The sequence below is a fragment of the Chrysemys picta genome, chromosome 2 (genome assembly GCF_011386835.1).
Source record: "Chrysemys picta bellii isolate R12L10 chromosome 2, ASM1138683v2, whole genome shotgun sequence".
Classification (NCBI taxonomy): domain Eukaryota; kingdom Metazoa; phylum Chordata; order Testudines; family Emydidae; genus Chrysemys; species Chrysemys picta.
Window position 1 is genome coordinate 220321418 of NC_088792.1, and position 19557 is coordinate 220340974.

At 37.7% G+C, this 19557-nt stretch overlaps 1 protein-coding gene across 6 annotated transcripts in view; it reads left to right on the forward strand.

The window, feature by feature from the left end:
• SNTG1 (syntrophin gamma 1) overlaps positions 1–19557 on the forward strand; it is a 790136-nt gene that overhangs the window by 612306 nt on the left and 158273 nt on the right. For all 6 annotated transcript variants that reach the window (XM_008168521.4, XM_042857030.2, XM_008168520.4 and 3 more), the window contains 2 exons: positions 11063–11193; positions 16129–16258. In XM_008168521.4, coding sequence (XP_008166743.2) covers positions 11063–11193; positions 16129–16258 — 261 coding nt within the window. The remainder of the gene's footprint in view (positions 1–11062; positions 11194–16128; positions 16259–19557) is intronic.

Below are 19557 nucleotides of genomic sequence, written 5' to 3' on the forward strand. Positions count from 1 at the left end.
GTCACTAAAGATACATTTTTTGCACTCTCATCTAGATTTTTTTCCACCGAACTGCGGAGCAGTGAGCGACGAGCACGGCGAGCGATTTCACCAGGACATTGCAATGATGGAGAAACGCTATCAGGGCAAATGGAGCCCATCAATGTTTGCAGACTATTGCTGGACAGTGACAAGAGATGCTCCATTTAATGAATACAAGAGAGAAGCCAAGAAGCGCCGAGTAGATACTGAATAGGACTAAACTATGTACATAATAGTTGTTTGCCTTTTGTTTCATAATAAATTTTATTTATATAACCCTTTTGCTGATTTTTAAAGTGTTACATAAACAGGACAGATGAAATATTATCATGTAAAGCAACCATAAACACATGAAAAGACCTAGGTTTACAATTTATGATTAAAACTCTACTATCTACACAATATACATAGACATAAAATGTAAAAACTTAAATATCTTAGAAACAGTAGCCAATCAGTTGTTTTAATTGTCATATTTGAATTCAGCACCTCAAAATACATAATAAATAGCACATTTTATCTCTGAAGCAGACGACTTCTCAAAAATTGTAGACCAGTGCAATTTTTGTTGCCCTTTTCTGTACCTTTTCAATTCCAATATATCTTTTTTGAGATGGGGCGACCACGTCTGCATGCGGTATTCGAGATATGGGCGTGACATAGATTTATTTAGAGGCAATGTGATATTTTCTGACTTATTATCTATCCCTTTCTTAATGATTCCCAACATTCTGTTAGCTTTTTTGACTGCCGCTGCAAATTGAGTGGATGTTTTCAGAGAACTATCCACAATCGCTCCAAGATCCCTTTCTTGAGTAGTGACAGCTAATTTAGACCCCATAATTTTATATGTATAGGTGGGATTATGTTTTCCAATGTGCATTATTTTGCATTTATCAACATTGAATTTCATATGCTATTTTGTTGCCCAGTCACCCAGTTTTGTAGATCCCTTTGTAGCTCTTCGCAGTCTGCTTTAGGCTTAACTATCTTGAGTAGTTTTGTGTTATCTACAAATGTTGCCATCCCACTGTTTACCCCTTTTTCCAGATCATTTATGAATATGTTGAACAGTGCTGGTCCCAGTACAGACTCCTGGGGGACACCATTATTTACATCTCTCCATTCTGAAAACTGACCATTTATTCCTACCCATTGTTTCCTATCTTTTAACCAGTTACCAATCCATGAGAGCCCTTCCCTCTTATTCCATGACTGCTTACTTTGCTTAAGAGCTTTTGGTGAGGGACCTTCTCAAACACTTTCTGAAAATCTAAGTACACAATATCCACTGGATTTCCCTTGTTCACATGCCTGTTGACCCCCTCAAAGAATTCTAGTAGATTGGTGAGGCATGATTTCCCTTTCCAAAAACCATGCTGTCTCTTCCCCAACAAATTATGTTCATCTATGTGTCTGACAATTCTGTTCTTTACTATAGTTTCAACCAGTTTGCCTAGTACAGGCTTACTGGCCTGTAATTGCCAGGATCACCTCTGGAGCCATTTTTAAAAATTAGTGTCACATTAGCTATCCTCCTGTCATTTGGTACAGAAGCTGCTTTAAATGATGGGTTACAAACCACAGTTTGTATTAAATTAATAGCAAAAGGAGGGGGGGAAACAAGGAAGATATGAGCACTCAGCAAAAAATGACATGCTGAGAGCAAGAGAGACACAATGGGTGGCTTTTATTGGACCTATTTATGTTGGTGAGAAAGACAAGCTTTTGCGCTTAGACAGAGCTCATCTTCAGTTCTGGGAAACATGTTTAGAGTGTCACAGCTAAATACAAGGTGGAACAGATTGTTTAGCATCAGGAGTTAACACATATTTCAAGGTGAAGTGGCCCATTAACACCCCTCCAGTCATATGGGGAGAACAAAGGGCGGAGGTTGTTAGTGGATTATAGATTGTTGTATTAAGCCATAAATCCAGTGTCTCTATTCAGTCCATGATTTTTAGTGTCTTGCAAAGTTATGAATTTCAGCTCTCAGGTTCATCTTTTGAAAGTGTTGTGCAGGTTTCTTTTGAGGATGAGGACTGATAGGTCAGCTATAGAGTGATCGCTTTGGGGAAAGTGTTCACCCACAGGTGATATGGGCGGTTTTGTCTTTTATCATTATCTTGTGTGAGTTCAGTCAGACGTGTAGTGATTGGCTGGTTTCACTCCAGGGTTACTGGGGTATTGAGTACACTGGATGAGGTATACCACATATTGTAATAGGCATGCGTAAGACCCAGGGATCTTGAAAAGTGTGTTTTGTGGGTATTGATCTTTGTAGCAGTGAAGATATGTCTGCAGATTTTTCATCTGTTGTTTTGATGGGGTCTGATGCTGCTTTGAGTTGGTGTATCCTGGTCTGTGAGGAGCTTGCTTTTGATGATGAGGTTGGAGAGGTGGGGAGGGGGGTAGTTTGAAGGCCAGAAGAGGGGATTCAATAAAGATTTCTTTCTTTCAGGATGGGGTCCCCATTGAGTATCGGTTATAGTTGTTCGATGATACCCTGTACGGGTTCCAGTTTGGTGTGATAGTGACAATTAGGGGTGTGCGGTCAGAGGTTTTTATTTCTGTATTAAAGCAGGTTCTCTCAGAGTATTTGGGTGGCCTGTTCAAGGGTGTGATCTACTTCTTTGGTGGAGTCTCCTTTTATAGTGAAGGCAATTTTGAGTGTGTTAAGGTGCATATCCTAGACTTTCTCCTCAGAGCCTATTCTGTGGTATCTGAGTACCTGGCTATAGATAACGCATTTCTTGGTGTATTTGGGGTAGTTGCTGGATCTCTGAAGGAAGGTGTGGTGATCCATGGATTCTTGTATATAGTTGTCTCTAGGGTTCCATTGTTGAAGCTGATAGTGGTGTCCAGGAAGTTGAAGCTAGTGTGGGAGTGTTTCAGAGAGATTTTAATGAGCAAGTGATGGATGGTTCTTGAAGTTGTGGTGGAAATCTATATTGAGAAAAAAATTAATTACAGAACCAAAGGATATGAAGAGAAGAAATTATTTAATTGGCTGCACATCACTGCTAAGATCTGGGGTAACAAACGAGGAATTAGAATTTATGAGCATTAATTCTGTCTAGTTGGTATTACAGAAACATGGGATGATTTGCACTATTGGAATATTAAAATCAATGGTTGCAACCTATTTAGGAAGGATCAAATGGGCAAAAGGGGATGGGGAGTGGCACTCTGTGTAAAAATTCATAATTCAGAAGAAAATTATGTTATATATTTATTTTATTTTAATTAATTTATGTATTTATGTATTTATTTATTTTAATGCTTCTGGATCAATATTCTAATAGGTAAGCACATGAGGAGGGTATAAGTTTTTGTCTGCTACAGACTACCAAACCGCACAAGCGAACAGGATGACCACTTCTTATACATCTATCTATAATTTGTAGAGAAAAACAAAGCTTCATGAAAAACAAAGCTTCTATGAATCTATGATCATGGGGGACTTCAATTTGAGTGACATATGTAGGAGGTTTCATGCTACCGGTACTAAAAGATCCTTGTAATTTTTAACCATTATAGATGACAATTTCCTAACTCAAAAAGTGTTACAGCCAACATAGAGGAATTCTTTATTAGTCTGTTTCTCAACAGATAAAGAGAAACTGATCACAGAACTAAAAGATTAATGGTTGCTTAGGTTCATGTGATCATGATTTGAATACATTTATAGTGTGCAAGCAATATATATAATATACATTGTACTTTAATAGGACCAATTTCACAAAACTGAAAACAATTATGAGCAAAATCATCTGAGAGGAAGAATATAATCACAAAAAATTATATGATAATTGGGAATCATTTAAGAACACCTTAGGAGATGGCTATAAAGCCACAACCCCAAAATCGAGGAAGAAGGCTGTACTGGTTAAAGGGCAGGGCATATATAAATAAAACAGATGGAAAAATGGGTTAATAGTAATGAATATTAAGCAGAAGTTAGGAATTGTAGAAAATTGATAAGGGAAGCAAAGGGTCACAAGGAAAAATCTATGACCATCAGAGTTAAGGGCAATAAGAAGGAGTTTTTAAATATATTAAGAACAAAAAGAATCCTGACATTGGTGTTGGTCCATTATTAGATAGAAATGGTAGACATCAATAATAATGCAGAAAAGGCAGAAGTGTTCAATTAATATTTCTGTTCTATATTTGGGGAAAAACAGATGATATAGTCGCATTACCACTCTTGCCATTCCACTTGTATCTCTGGAAAGTGATAAACTGCTGCTACTAAAGTTAGAATTTTTTTAATCAGCTGGTCCAGATAACTTGCAGCCTAGAGTCTTAAGTTAATGTTGATTTTCAATAACTCTTAGAGCACTGGGGGAGTTCTCAATGATTGGAAGAAAGCTAATGTGCCAATTTTTAAAAGGGATGACCTGGGTAATTTTAGGCCTGTCAGCCTGACATCGATCCCTGGTTAGATAATAGAACAGTTGATACAGGACTTGATTAATGAAGAATACAGAAGTTTAATGTGATTAATGCAAATCAACATGGGTTTATGGAATATAGATTCTGTCAAACTGACATACTAATAGGTCTTAAAATGTAGTTGTAAATGGGGAATAGTCAGTGAGCAGGTGTGTTTCCAGTGGGGTTCCACATGGATTGTTTCTTGTCCCTATGTTATTTAACATTGTTGTCAATGACCTGTAAGAAAACATAAAATCATCATTGATAAAGTTTGCAGATGACACAGAAATTGGGAAGTGGTAAATAATGGAGAGAATAGGTCACTGATTCAGAGCTATCTGGATCACTTTTTTAAGTGGGCTCAAGCAAACAATATGTGTTTTAATACAGCTAAATAGGAACAAAGAATGTAGGCCTTACTTACAAGATGGGGAACTCGATCCTGGGAAGTCTGACTCTAAAAAAAAAAAAATTGGAGGTCATGGTGAATAGTCGTTTGGACATGAGCTCCCAGTGTGACACTGTGGCCAAAACAGTGAATGCATTTCTTGGATTCATAAAGGAGGGAATCTTGAGTAGCAGTGGAGAAATTATTTTACCTCTATATTTCACAATCGTATGGCTGCTGCTGGAATATTGTGTCCTGTTCTTGTGTCCAATTCTGGTATCCACAATTCAAGAAGGATGTTGAAAATTGGAGAGGGTTTAGAGAAGAGAATGATTAAAGGAATAGAAAACATGCGTTATATTGATAGACTCAAGAAATTCAATCAATTTAGCTCAAAAAAGAGAAGGTTCCGACTTTATAACAGTCTATAAATATGTACATGAGGAACAAATATTTAATAATCCAATGTCTGGAAGTTGAAATTAGACAAATTAAGACTGGAAAAAAGGCCTACATTAACCATTGGGACAATTTACCCAGAGTCATGGTGGATTCACTGATAAATTTTAAATCAAGATTGGATGCTTTTCTAAAAGATATACTGTAGGAATTGTTTTGGTGAAGTTCTATGGCCTCTGCCGTATAGGAAGCCAGACTAGATAATCAAAATAGTATCTTCTGGCCTTTGAATCTATGAGGAAATTTGGACTCTGTTTTTAGATTCATTTGGATAAAAGACTTTCAGATTGCTGAAGGGATGCCCAAACTCCATTCCACCTAACTCCTCCTCCTTTGTCTCCCCTCCCTTGTACCTTCCTTTCCTATTTTCCAATTTCTTATTTTAGTACTATAATTCCCTCCCGAAAGTGTAATGTATATGTAGTATTAGAGTAAAAGCTGTTTTATCCAGCATGTTGGGGAAATGGGGGGGTACGCAGGTAAGTGCAAAATGCCGGTTAACTAACAGGGAGAGAGTTTGGGCATGGGTGGGGGTGAGGGGCTAGGGCATGGGAGGGTTGTGGGGCGTGGGGTCTGGAAGGGAGTCCGGGTGTGGGCGGGGGTGAGGGGCAATGGGTTGGAGCACGGGAGAGGGTGCGGGGGCATGGGCTCTGGGAGTTTGGGTGTGGGAGGGGGTGAAGGGCAGTGCATTGGGGTGCAAAGGGGGTGCGGGGCATAGGCTATGGGAGGGAGTTTGGGTGCGGGAGGGGTGTTGGGTGCTGGATCTCGGGGGATCTCACCTCAGGTGCTCGTGGCAATGTATCCTGGTTGCTCCTAGGTGGAGGTGCGGCAGGCAGCGCTGTGCACTGCCTCCACCTGCAGGTGCTGCCCTCACAGCTCCCATTGGCTGTGGTTCCCAGCCAATGGGAGTGGCGGAGTTAGCGCTCAGAGTGGGACAGAGGCAGTGCGCAGAGCCGCCTGCCACACCTCTGCCTAGGAGCAGCCAGGACACATCGCCGCTTACGGTGAGCCGCCTGAGGTGAGTGCCCCCCAAATCCAGCACCCCACACCCCGTCCCGCATCCAAACTCCCTCCCAGATACTGTGCTCTGCACCACCTCCTGCACCCCAACCCCCTGCTGGCCCTGCGCCAACCAAACTATAAACCCGAATTTCAATGAAGATCAGAAATGCTGATTTATAGAGCTTTCCAGTTGATGAAGTGCCGGATAAAACAGCTTTTACTGTACTTGGTTTTGTATTTTCTGGCCTTGCAGCTTTGAGGAGCTGTAAAATTGTATAGTTCTATTGGAGATCTCAGGAAATGTGTGGTATTTGGAAACATATAAATGCAAGAGATACTTTGAGCACAGTCTCAGTAATGAACATTAGAGAACTTCCTGCTCCTGGACATAGCAGAAACACAAATAGTCTTTTCCTGAGGCATTTTGACATTTTTGTGTCTGGTCCCAGTAAGGAGCCAAAATTCATAAGAAAAAGGATGGGGGGGGGAAGAGTTTATAAGTTATCAGTTATTTCATAACTCAAAATATGCTTTGGTGGGTTTTGTGGTTTATTTTTATTTTAAGCAGTTTATTCATTCCCTAATTACAACTGAAAACATCAATGCTGATCATGACAGAAATACAAAGAGAAGGATTCATCTCATCTGGAGTATCTGAAATGAAGCAATTTGATTGTATAAAAGGATTGTATGTGCTTTGCTTGTTTTGTTTGTGTCTGTGTGTGTGTTGAACAGAGCTACTGGCTCTACATGAGTTTATCAGTATATTTTTACCCCAAATGCCCTCAACCTTGAGATTCCTGGTTATCTAGATCATACATAAATCTCTACAGAGTGGGTGCACCTTGTAATTTTCCAGAGTGTGATTTCTGTGTAAGAGCTGCAGAGTGCCGAAACTTTGAAAAGTTAGGTTACCAGACCAGCTTCATTTTTACAAAAATCTTTTGATATAGAGAAATAATAATAGGTGTATACAACAATTTTGGCTGAAAAGTATGAGTTTACATATATATAAAACAAAAAATCTCCACTAGACCCAATCCAAATAATGTAATGATTGGATATGAAACAAAGTCAACATCTGAGGGATCAAACCCAGGCCCACTGGACTTACAAGCAATGACTGAATTTTTAATGGAGTGTTCTCTGTGCTTTTGATAGGCATTTATCAAGAGTCCACTTTTCAAATGTAATTGGACCATGGAAAATAATTGGTGGTAAAAGTAGTATTGTATTTAATGTTATAATCCCAGATCCTCGCTGCACTAGTGCTCTATTTGGCTTTAGCCAATCTTTGTGCTCCTTTAATCCCATGGTTGGCTCCTAGATAAATTAACGACAGCCTTAGGGTTGCTCTACATTTCTCTGGCTTGTAGCTGCTGCTTAAAGACAGATTATGAAGGAAGAGGGCTGTGACGGATGATGGAATAGACTTGGATATCACCTGGGATTCAGACTCACTGGGAGTGGGAAAATTATCAGCTGGATGCTTAAAACAGTTTTCTGGTGCATTTTTCTGGTGCCAGAATAGGAGCCAGGAGGTGGTTTTCATGCAAATATTTAATTCAAGGATCATATGAGCTGTAGATTCAGAAGATATAAATGTATTGTCTCAATTGAAAGACAAGTACATGATGTTTCTGTGGAAAATAAACCATTTAATTACGAATATTGCTGGTTAAGATTAATTTTCATCCCAAACTTCATTGTAACCTCTCCCATACAGTATACACTTATTTCAAAGTTATGAAGTTAAGATCGCTGCCTTGTGCATATGCATTACAATAAATGATCACACAAAATTTCTCTAGTATAATATATATTTTAACTTTCTACAACTTTAGATACAAGATAAATCTCCTAATGTTTGTATGCCTTATGGAAAGTGTTATGGAAGTCAATTATATGCAAGATAGTCAACGAATGAATGAATGACTCCTGAGTTCTGCGTCATTTACTGTAGGTCTTAATAGATTCACCTTTCAGTGTAAAAATACTGCATACTACATTTCATTATCTGAGTTTGTAATTACATAGTATACTGTATAGTATATAGGCCAAAGGAGCAGAGTCAAGGTTGCTCATGCAATTTAAATATACGTTTCCTGTCTTTTGAAGATCGAATCACGTATCTCTCATGATGGAATTTCACAGGCTTTTCCTTCTAAACACAAGTTTGTCATTTGAAGCTATTTGTGCAGACACCTTTAAAAAAACCTTAATTTATGAAAGAGACTCAATGATTCACTTCTGTTAGTCAGTGGTCACCTTAGGAAATGTGTTGCAATTCAAAACACACTTTATGAATGAGTCACCAGCAAAAAATCTTACCAATCCAATACCCAATCCAAATAATTTAGTTGCTGCATATGAAACAAAGTCAATAGCCAATGACCTGAATCTTAATGGAATGTTCTCTGAGCTTTTAGCAGGCATTGATTAGGAACCCACTTTTCAAGTATAATTGCCTCATAAAAAAATATCATTTGTGTCACCGAGTGTGATGGGTCTGATAAAAATATTTTTGAACTGGTTAAGTTTTTAAAACACAAGTTTCTGCCTGCATGGAATATGTTTAATGATAGGGGTTCCTTCAGTAATGAACTCCCTCCATTCTATTGGCACTATACATGTGTACACAACACAGATCTCTATTTTTCAATGTGAGTTACATACACAGAATGGGGCATTGATGCACCACGTATTACATTTTGTGCCCCTATGCCTTGGTATGAGTTATATCTCATTCATAATTACCAGAATGTAACTCTCTAGACTAAATACAACAAAAATGTTGTACTTAATAAGAGGGTATTGAAAACAATATTAAGCAGAAGTAGATTCATTATACATTATGCAATTAGTAATTAAAAGGCTGTTTTCACTGAGTAAATTACTATACATAGATATAATTTAAAGCATATTGGGTTCTTGGTAGACAGAATGGACAGTGAGTACTGATTCCATCAGTGATATGTAGTGAATGATGTATTGGGGCTTGTTCCCCTCCTCCCCTCTCCCCCCCCCCCGCCTCATTCAGGCACAGGGTCAACATAGTATGTGATTATGTAATACAGTATGGCTATAGGACTGGTGATTGCTGTAGTTAATGTTTTCTATGCATTTCCATTACAATCCCTTTTTCATTCACAACTTTCTGAAATTTTACCAGGTCTGGGGTGAAATCCTGGCCCCTCTGAACTAAATAAGAATTCTGCCATTGACTTCATTGGGGTCTGAATTTCAGCCCTCTCAGCTTTAAGAGTGTTGTGGTTTTTGTTTGTTTGTTTGTTTGTTTTCTGTAAGTAGTTCTGTCTCCCATTTATAATAATATAATTGTTATTATTATTAATTTATTATTAGTGGTAGTAATAATATCACAGTAGCACCTAAAAATCTCAAATCAGGGATTTATGTCCCATTGTGGTAGGCACAGCACAAGCACTAATTAAAAAGGCAATGCATGCCCCAAAGATATTCTTCAGCATTTTGGAAACAACTGAAGGATAGAGAGTAGAAACCTGAAATGTGACAGTAAAATTACTGTTGTAGAAAATTGCATTGGAGTGTCCTAGTAAAATGTGTTGTATTGTGTAGGTCAAGGAAGCATATACAGAAAACATGTACACATGTGCGCACATGCACACACACAGACATTGCTATCTGTGAAGATATTCTGTTTGCTTTATTTTAATGTCATTTTAATTATGTCCATAAGATCCTAAAATATAGGGCTGGAAGGGACCTTGAGAAGTCAACAAGTCCAGCCCCCTGGAGGCAGGACTAATTATACTTACACCGGTTTCAGAGTAGCAGCCGTGTTAGTCTGTATCCGCAAAAAGAACAGGAGTACTTGTGGCACCTTAGAGACTAACAAATTTATTAGAGCATAAGCTTTCGTGGGCTACAGCCCACTTCTTCGGATGCATATCGATGAAGTGGGCTGTAGCCCACGAAAGCTTATGCTCTAATAAATTTGTTAGTCTCTAAGGTGCCACAAGTACTCCTGTTCTTTATACTTAGACCATGCCTGACATGTATTTGTCCAACCCCTTCTTAAAAACCTCCAATAATGGGGATTCTATGCATTCCTTTGGAAGCCTATTACAGAGCTTAACTGCTCCTATAATTAGAACGTTCTCTAATATCTAATGTAAATGCTGCTTGCTGCATATTAATATAACATGTGATACATGTGAGGAATATGGTGACCCCTTGAAGTCGAAGACATTTTATAATTTGGTACTAAAGCAATTGCAGGTTGCCAAGCATGGCAATTTCAAAATATTTATGAAATACTGTATGATAAGCCTCAACTGTGGCATTTTGAATAGCTACTTTTATATTCAACACTTCAAAATATTGTCTTTTACCTTTGAATTTTGAACACCTTCCTTGGCTATTCATTGCAATAACATGATTCAGTAACATTTGATTCTGTTCTTTTGTTTTCCCCAGGCTTGTAATATTCATTTCCATAGTTTACAATATAGAGTATTGGTTGAGGGGATGGCAGTTGTTCGCAGTTCCTCCAACCATACTTGTTTCAGTTTTTGTTTTGCAATCAAAAGTGAAAAAAGAAGAAGCATGGAATCTCTCCACAGCATATAAAACTTGATCAAATAGAATTTTCAGGAAATATTTTATTACATAAAACATGGCACCAAATACTTGAAGGAAAAATGTCTCTCTCTCTATGGTAGATGATTATGATAAAGGCCAAAAATCAGAAGTGTTTGAAATTTCTTCCAGGATACGCTATCATGTTCCTCATGGCCAACATCACCAGGGCTTAGGTGGGAGAAGAGATGGTGTGATCTCCGATTAATCCCGCTCCTTCATTCCCGTTTTTCCCAGTACCTCCCAGGATCAGATTTGTGCAGGTAAATAAGTATGTATGCTTGAAATTTGTCTTGCCTGTGGATAGATATAATCTTAATGGTAACTTAGTAAATCAGCACTTCAGCTGAAAAGATAAATATCTATTTCCCCATAGTCATGGGCCATAGAGCTACTTGATTGTTCAGTCCTCTCACTACTTGTCACAGTTTAGTTTAATAATGATTCTACTGTTGATCATGGCTCTCAAGCCAATTTTAATAGAAATCAGCAAGGAAGTTGAAAAAATAATAATCATACTGTACTTGAAAATCTTTCCAAATATTTTGTATTTTAGTTGATTTTTGTTCCTGAATCGTATAAAGCAAGCTTAATAAGCACATCAACATTTTAATGGTCTGAACACCTACATATCATTGCTTTCAATTCTGCCAGCAACATACATCAATAGACATTTTATAATAGGTGTCAGTATGAGTTTTACTCTAGTAACTGGGAGGCAGCTGTGTACATGCACACTAGCCCAGTATATTTCTATACTTCAGTCTGCCACCTGTGCCTCCAACGAAGACAAAATTGTTCTTAAGCATTTAGGAATCACAGGAATTAAAATACAAAACTCTGATGGCAATGGTAACAAATCAGTTACCACATAGATTTCATGATTGTCTGGTATTCCTCACTAGAACTGAGCAAAAAAATTAATTTTTTGGTTCATTGGCTAAAGCAAAAAATCTGGGGGAAAAAAGGTTGTTTTGAGTCAAATACAATATTTTCCTTTGTTTTCAGGTGGGTTTATTTATTTATTTTTTGTTTTAAATGAAAAATCATTTCAAAATGAAAAATTGAAATGTGTTGTTTTGAAATGTCAAAATGTTTTGACTTGGAATTTTCCCCCCCATTTCTTTTTTTTTTTTTTTTTGGCTGAAACAATTTGCCAAATTTCAACTGAATTTGCCAACAGTTTCAGTTGACCCAACTCTGTTCCTGACATCAGCTTCATTTACTGTTCTTCTGCTTGGTATAGGAAGGATGAGGACTACATCATACCCTGATTACTCATTACAAGGTAGTGATGGATGTTGAGAGAGAGAGAAAGAGCATTTTCAAAATGGGAATAAAATGGGGACAGAAAACTTCTCTGGGGAAATGGAAGGCATGTCATTACTTTGGTCAGATTTGAACACTATTTTGCTGTAAACTCAACTAAGCAATTGACTTCAGTGAGGACTACTCACATGGTTAAAGTTAAGCATGCATGTAACTAGTTGTTGGATCTGGGGCCTTAAAGTTTAATTTTGAACACTGAAAAAATACAATTATATTCTATTCTTTTGGTTCTAATTTCAAATGCTTAACATGCATAGACTCATGGAGTTCATACTTAGGTACTGCAGTTTCTTTTAAGAAAGTAACTGTACATCAGAGATTTAAATCCAGGCCATGATTTCCAGAAAAGAACTTTGAGTATGTTTAGGACAAACTAAAAGGATGTTATGTGTTTTCATCCTAGAATAATTGCACAGTCTCCCTGTATCCTCCTGTATCAACTATGTAACCTGAACAATAAACCCAACACAACTTACATGGAAGAAAGTTGAGTTGGCAATGAGAAAAAAATATGTTTTGGTGGACAAGTTTAAAAAAAACTTTTAGTTGTGTTGGGTAAGGCAGATTCTTGCCCTTCTGAATAATGAAAATTACTCTGGAAGACAACAGTGTCTCAAAATATCTTGTTATCAGAGGAGTGCAGATAAATTCCTAATGATGACTGAAAACACTGAAGCTATTGAAAGCAATATTAATGAGAGGATATTGAAAACAGTATTAAGTAAAAATAGAGTCATTACACATTATGTAATTAGTAATTAAAAGCCTGTTTTCACTAAACAAATTGTGTTACATGATGCCTTTTTATGTCTCAATTAGTTTGTTTGTGTTTTGAAAATATACAATGATATATAGGTATTAACTAAGTATCATTATTGTATACATTACCATAATCATCATCACTTATCTACTTCTAATGTACCGCTTTATGCACAGTATTGGAGAGGAACCTTCTATGTAATTTGAAGGTTAATTCAGGACAGTATTCAAAAAGACTTTGACATGCTTTCAATTGTTTTTTTATAACACCTTAAAAATGTTATTGTACAGAAATATTCAGTTTCATAGACATGCTCACATTTATGATTACCCAAATTCTTGCACACATCCTTGATAACATGGATTAAAGTATAAGCTAATAAAACAGCAATATTTGCAACATACTAACACTTTAACCTGAAAATAAAGCTGCATGCTGCCAGACTTATGCCTTGTGGCTTATTGATTTAAAACCTTCCATGAATTTCATGCTGCAGAAGCCCAGGAACCTGAATTCTACTCAGGCAACTAATTCAGCAAGAAATCAACTGGCAGAGAGAACCAATGTTCTTAAATATTTTCTATACCATAGAATAGAAAAATGTGGTGCAAACCAAAGGGCATTTCAAATCAGATTTTTTCTTCTATATATCACAAACCATGAGTTTGATTTATTTGTGTCGATGTGATCATATATATGAACATCAAAGGGGTTCAAGCTTTTCACTGGGGTTAAAGCGGAGATTCTGTATCATCTCAAAATGCCCAGGCCTGGAGGAGAGTCCTTTATCTGATGCTCATTAAGCTTCAGTCAGTAGAAGGGCTTGGGTGGTTTTTTTCTGTTTTGGGGGACTTTTTGCTTAGGAAAAGCTGCATTTACTCCCTGATGATAAGAAAGGGGTCACAACTGGCTTCCCTGAAACCAAGTGACCAACCATTTTGTGCGTGTGTGTGTGTGCGTGTATATATGTGTGTGTGTGTATGTCTCAATATCCTGCTGAAAAGGGACCTTTTTTCCTTGTCAAGAAGGAATTTCTGATTATTTTTTCCATGCCTAAAAGAGAGTCAGAACTTCTCTTTGACTCTTCCAGATGAAAAATCCTTGCTAAGAAGGGACTCGACTGTCTGCTTGCCAGGAGTCCTGAAAAAACATTCTTTGCCCAAAACAGAGAATGAGTCTGTTTTCCTGAAAGTGGTCTCTGAGTTTGTGTGAAGTAAGGGACCTGACTTTCAGTCAGAAGGGGTATTTAAAGGGAAAACAGATGTGTCTTTGACCAGAACAATCCAACCATGGGAAGGGGGCTCAGGCTGGAGGAACAGGGCTTATATACACTCCCCTGGATGCACAGGAGCCAGTAGTTTACCTGAGCTCCACCAGCTAGTCCACCTGCTCAGGTGATGCCTAATCCCTACGTCCCAACCTTAGCTTAGGTGGAGCTTAGTTTACCTGAGCTCCACCAGGTAGTCCACCTTTTCCAACCTAAATAGAGGAGGAGAGAACCTTCAAGGAACTGCTATCCATTTTTTTCCCCTGGTTGGTTCAGAAAGACTCCATGCCTTTGAGGTTATGATGGGGGCATTTAAAGGGAAAACAGGCATGTCTTTGACTGGCACTGTTCTTAGATGTGGATGAAGGCAACAGTCACCCCAAATATGGGGGTTACTAACCCACTAAAACAGAGAACCCCAGTGTGCTAGATATACAGAAGCTGCACATTCCACAGAACTATAATGCAGTTTTAAGAAGTAGAAAGAATCTTTACAAAATCTTTTATGATGTCAGCAACTGATTTCATCCTCCTCTTAAAGATGACTGATTGTGGATGAGCTATTCTCACAGTACCTGAATTACACATGCCTAATTTTGAACTATGAATTTAGTGCTGAAGGATGGAGTTGTCACAGAATGCCAACTGTGGGATGACATATTCTCCATGTGCTTTGCAATTTCTTGTTCTGGGAGATGGAATCAGGCTCCGCTTCGGTGGCTCTTTGGCCAGAGACCCAGGAGCCTCCTATAGGCTGCATTTCAGAAAGGCTCTTTACTGAAGAAATTAAGTCCCTTAGTACTTAGTATACAAAATTTTTCTCTTGCTTTGCAATTGCCTGGCATTCAACTGCAGCAAATCAGTCTGTAATGCATGACAACTCATTATATAACTGACCAGATTAGGTTACTTGGATGGCTTCCACTTATGTCAATGGGTAAATCATAGACTTCCGTTTGTGCTCAAATATTGCAGAAAGGTAATATAGAAAAATCATTGTGGATCAATTTTGAATTCTCCAATCATTTCATAAGTAGTTTAGAACAGGATTATTTTAAACAAAAATTCTGTCACCTATAGGAACCAGCGTAGAACAATTAGACACTAAGCTAACTTCATTTAAAGAATGGTTTTAAAATCAAAGCTTTTAGGAATGAAATGTTTATTATATGACATTTCATGAAACCTTGCTTTCAGTGTTTGATAATGAATTTCTTGCATTTGTATTTTTTCACTTCATATAATAGTTTTTAAACTTCCAAATAATCCCAGATACAGTTGTATAGATATTGAATTGCTTTTAAAAATGCACCAAATATTCTCATTTATTTAGCTTCTGAAGCCATTCGGGTAAGTGTTTGGAGGAAACTCTATGAACTGGAATTCTGAGGGAAAAACATTGTTCTATAACTGATGTAGAGGCATCATAAATTTCCCAGAACTGAGTAATCATTCAGTCTAAGGGCTAACACTTTCAAACCTGGGTGTCTAAAGTTAGGCTCCTAAATCCATATTAAGAATTTAAATCAACTGCCTAAATACGGATTTAGGAACTTAACTTTAAATAGTCAGGTTTGAAAATGTTGCTCAAGATTTTTATACAATCATTCTTATCTTTGTAGCTGTGCCATCTATAGAAGTTAAATATCATCTCGATTGACCTGTTATTACATTCATTTTAATTAAAGTCATATATATATAAAATGAGATAACAAATAAGATGAGAGTTTAGTAGTTGACTATTGTGGTTGAAAGAAAAGCTTTTCTACATGTGGTATTAAGATGATATGTTAGAACATATGACTTTTTCTTCTGACCTGATCTGTTATGACATGTCTATAGGCAAAATGCATTCCAAGTAATTGCTGTGGATGGAGTTTGCAGTGGAATAATTCAGTCTCTCTCTGCTGAAGACTGTATGGACTGGCTACAAGCAATAGCAACTAACATTTCCAACCTCACAAAGCACAATGTAAGTATAGATCAAAGTGGGTCAGTGGATTTCCAAATCATATTTGATCATAGCTACTGTAAAATGTCTTATAGGTTTAAGCATAGAATTATCCATTCATAAACAATGCTTGAGATTTCCTCAGGGAAGTCAACTCAGTCTATCATAAAAGCAGACTTTTTGAAAACTCTTTGAAAGGGAAATCATTTTCGCCCCAGCTATACAGTCCACTTCATCACTATCAGGATTATTTGCTTTTTAGTAGTACCTACCAGATTTAGAGAAACAGAGCTTGAAATATAGGAAGGTCAGGTGAGTTCTTTATGCATGTCTGCACGTAAAAAGTAAATGTTATTTTTATATATTTTAAAAAACGGAAATACATTTTTCCTTGTAAGTCCATTAGAGCAGGGATCATGTCTACCTTTGTGTTTGCACATCATCCTAACACACAGGCATCCTGATCCAGGCCTCTGGATGCTTCCATCATATCAACACATAAAATTAATAATGCATTTGTGCTTCATGCTCTTTATTTTATGCATGGTTTAATCTTTTGTGAGAGATGTTTCATATTCTAGTGAGGATACGTTTTAATGCAAAAGCTTTTCCAAACTACCTTACTTATAAAATGGCAGGGTATTTGGTAGATTAGATATCATTTGTGTATCAACTTTTGCACGGTATGTTTTTCTTTACTCAAGGGGGGAAAATACACAGGGGCTAAACTTATCTGTGGTATAAGCCATTTAACTCACACCGATGAACAATTCAGCCCATTAGGTTTTAATTTAGGTCCCATAAGATTTCCTTCAATCTGAATTACCTTCCCCTACCTGCTTCAAAATTTGTTTTTATTTCAAATGCTGGGAACATATTGAAGGTGATTTATATTCTAGTTTCAAAACTATGTTCCAGCTGGCAGCAATATGTAAAAGTCAGTGCATTGGAAAAAACATGATAGACGTGAATTCATCCACCATCTGTAAGCTTCCATGCGATACAAGCCAAATTTCCTGGCTATTTATTCATCCCTATAATGTTGTTGCTGCATAGAACTGCCAGTCTCACCAGGATCCTGACAAATGAGGATGTTCTTTCTTTCCATTACCAACTTTAGATCATACTATAAACTATTTTTGCTGTTTAAAATAGAGCATTTGTTTTCTCATAATAGTGCGATGTTGCACACAACCATCTGGCATCGCTTTAAGTGGCTCCGATTATGCTGTAATCACAGCTGCCTAGAGTAACTTCATTTTGCTAAAACATTGTAGTTACATGACAAGTCTTATTTCAATATTTTAAAATGAGCACAGTATATAATTCCACAGTAGATTCCATAAAACACTAGGAACAAATGTAGGCAACACTATACAATAAGAGGTAAATGGATAATTATTCCTTTATTGTGCAAATCTTAGGTTGTTTTATCACCGTGGCTCACAATGGAATGGCTTTAATTGAGAGTCTGCCAGCGTTTATAATCCCTCTGCATAATAATTGTCTATATGTATATCTTGAAGTCCAGCCTGCCCATGGCCATGCTGAACTCATGGGAAGTGATAAGGACTCTGTTATTTATAATGTAGTCATACTGTTCTTTAAAAATATCAATTGCCAATAAGAATTACAGTTGACAGCATACAGTGATGAGTGAACGCAAGACCGTTTGGAGACACAGATATGAGGAAAATAACTGCATTACTCTGCACAATGATCAGATGAGATTAGAGGTGCTTCTGATTCATCTCCATACAGAATGGTTATTGACATTCACATACTGTTGCCATTAACAATGTTTTTGCCTGAGAAAGATAAGACATTTAGTCGAGGTCACAACCGATTTTACTTTAACTTGACATGCAGGGCCACAAATGACAAAAAAGTTACAGGTCTTCCTATAAATGAAAAGACAAACATGTATCTACTCTGCTGATTTTTTTGTTTGAATTACATCTGTACTTACTACTAGTGGTTGTGTCAATGTATTTACTCTGAAATTGTTCAGAAAATGCAGGGTTGTATGCACCCCTTTACTTTGAGGCACAGCACTGAGCAAATGTAAGTAATAAGGGTCAGAAAAGCCTCAATAACTCCTGACAGCCTCTTCCATAGTCACTGTGCATGGCTGAAGCTCTGTTGGTTAGTGCTTGGGTACAGGTAAGGAACAGTGGGTCGGTGTAGCATGCTGCAGAATATTGGTCCGGCAGAAGTTAATACTTTTCTCAGCCAGTAGCACTCAGCTGGAGAACTTTTAATTTATGACCCACAAAATGGCAGAAAAAACATTTGGCAAGTCAAATTCCATAAACCTTTGCATGTGGGAGGGTAAGGCTTTCCCCTCTCCTTCCCTGCTTGCACAATGCTTAGTTTGGAGATGTCAGAAACAGTGATCTATGGCTCCAAAATCCCTGCAAGCAGCCCTTATGGTCTCTTCTAACTGAAGCCTGTGTAGGTGGGGAGGAGGATGGTAAGCTGACAGAGCTGCTGCTGGTTTGGATGCTGGGCAGGAGTGTGAATGTAAAGGGGTAAGTAGTAGGAGCATGAGGAACAAGCAAGCTGATCCTTCCTTCTTTTACCCAGGTTCCCACTGGGACTTTCCAACAAGGAGATTTTGCTGTTCTCAGCCAGTGGGGTGTGAGCCACAGGCCTCCTCAGGACTAGAGCTGAGCAAGCAATTGATATTTTCATTTAGCAGCAGAACCAAAAAAATCCCCCCAAAAAACAGTTGTTGAACCAAAGTTGAGTTCTGTTTTTTTCTTTCAGTAAAAAATGGGGAAAAAATCATTGGGGTTGAATGACATATTTCAAATGTCACTTTGATTGCTTTTAAAAATTGAAACTGTTTCAATATTTTTGAAATTGTCTTCCTCATTTTTTTTTATTCAGCTGAAACTATCTGCCTAATTTGGCTCAAATTTATGAGTAGCTTTAGTTGCCCTGGAACTGGATTTTTTGTCAAATTTCCCATTTGACTGAAAAATGTCACCCAGCTATACTCCTGAGCTGGTTCTTGGTTGCCCTGTGCTGTTTGAGTAGTTCTCCTCCAAGAAATGTTAACTTCTGCTCATTGACTTCTGCTGAATATCTACTCCTGTGGAGGGGAAGTTGTGTGAAGGTGGCAGCAAATAGCACCATGGCTTTTAAGGGAACTGTGCTGCGAGGAGCCTAGGGAGTGACTCAGGGGTCATGTTCTTTATTAGGACCTTTTGTGTCCACCACTCAGTCATCAATATAGTATATTCTTGAGGAATTCAAACATTTCAAAATTTTGAATGACTTCAGTGGGGACAGAATTTCAACAAAGATCGTTATCA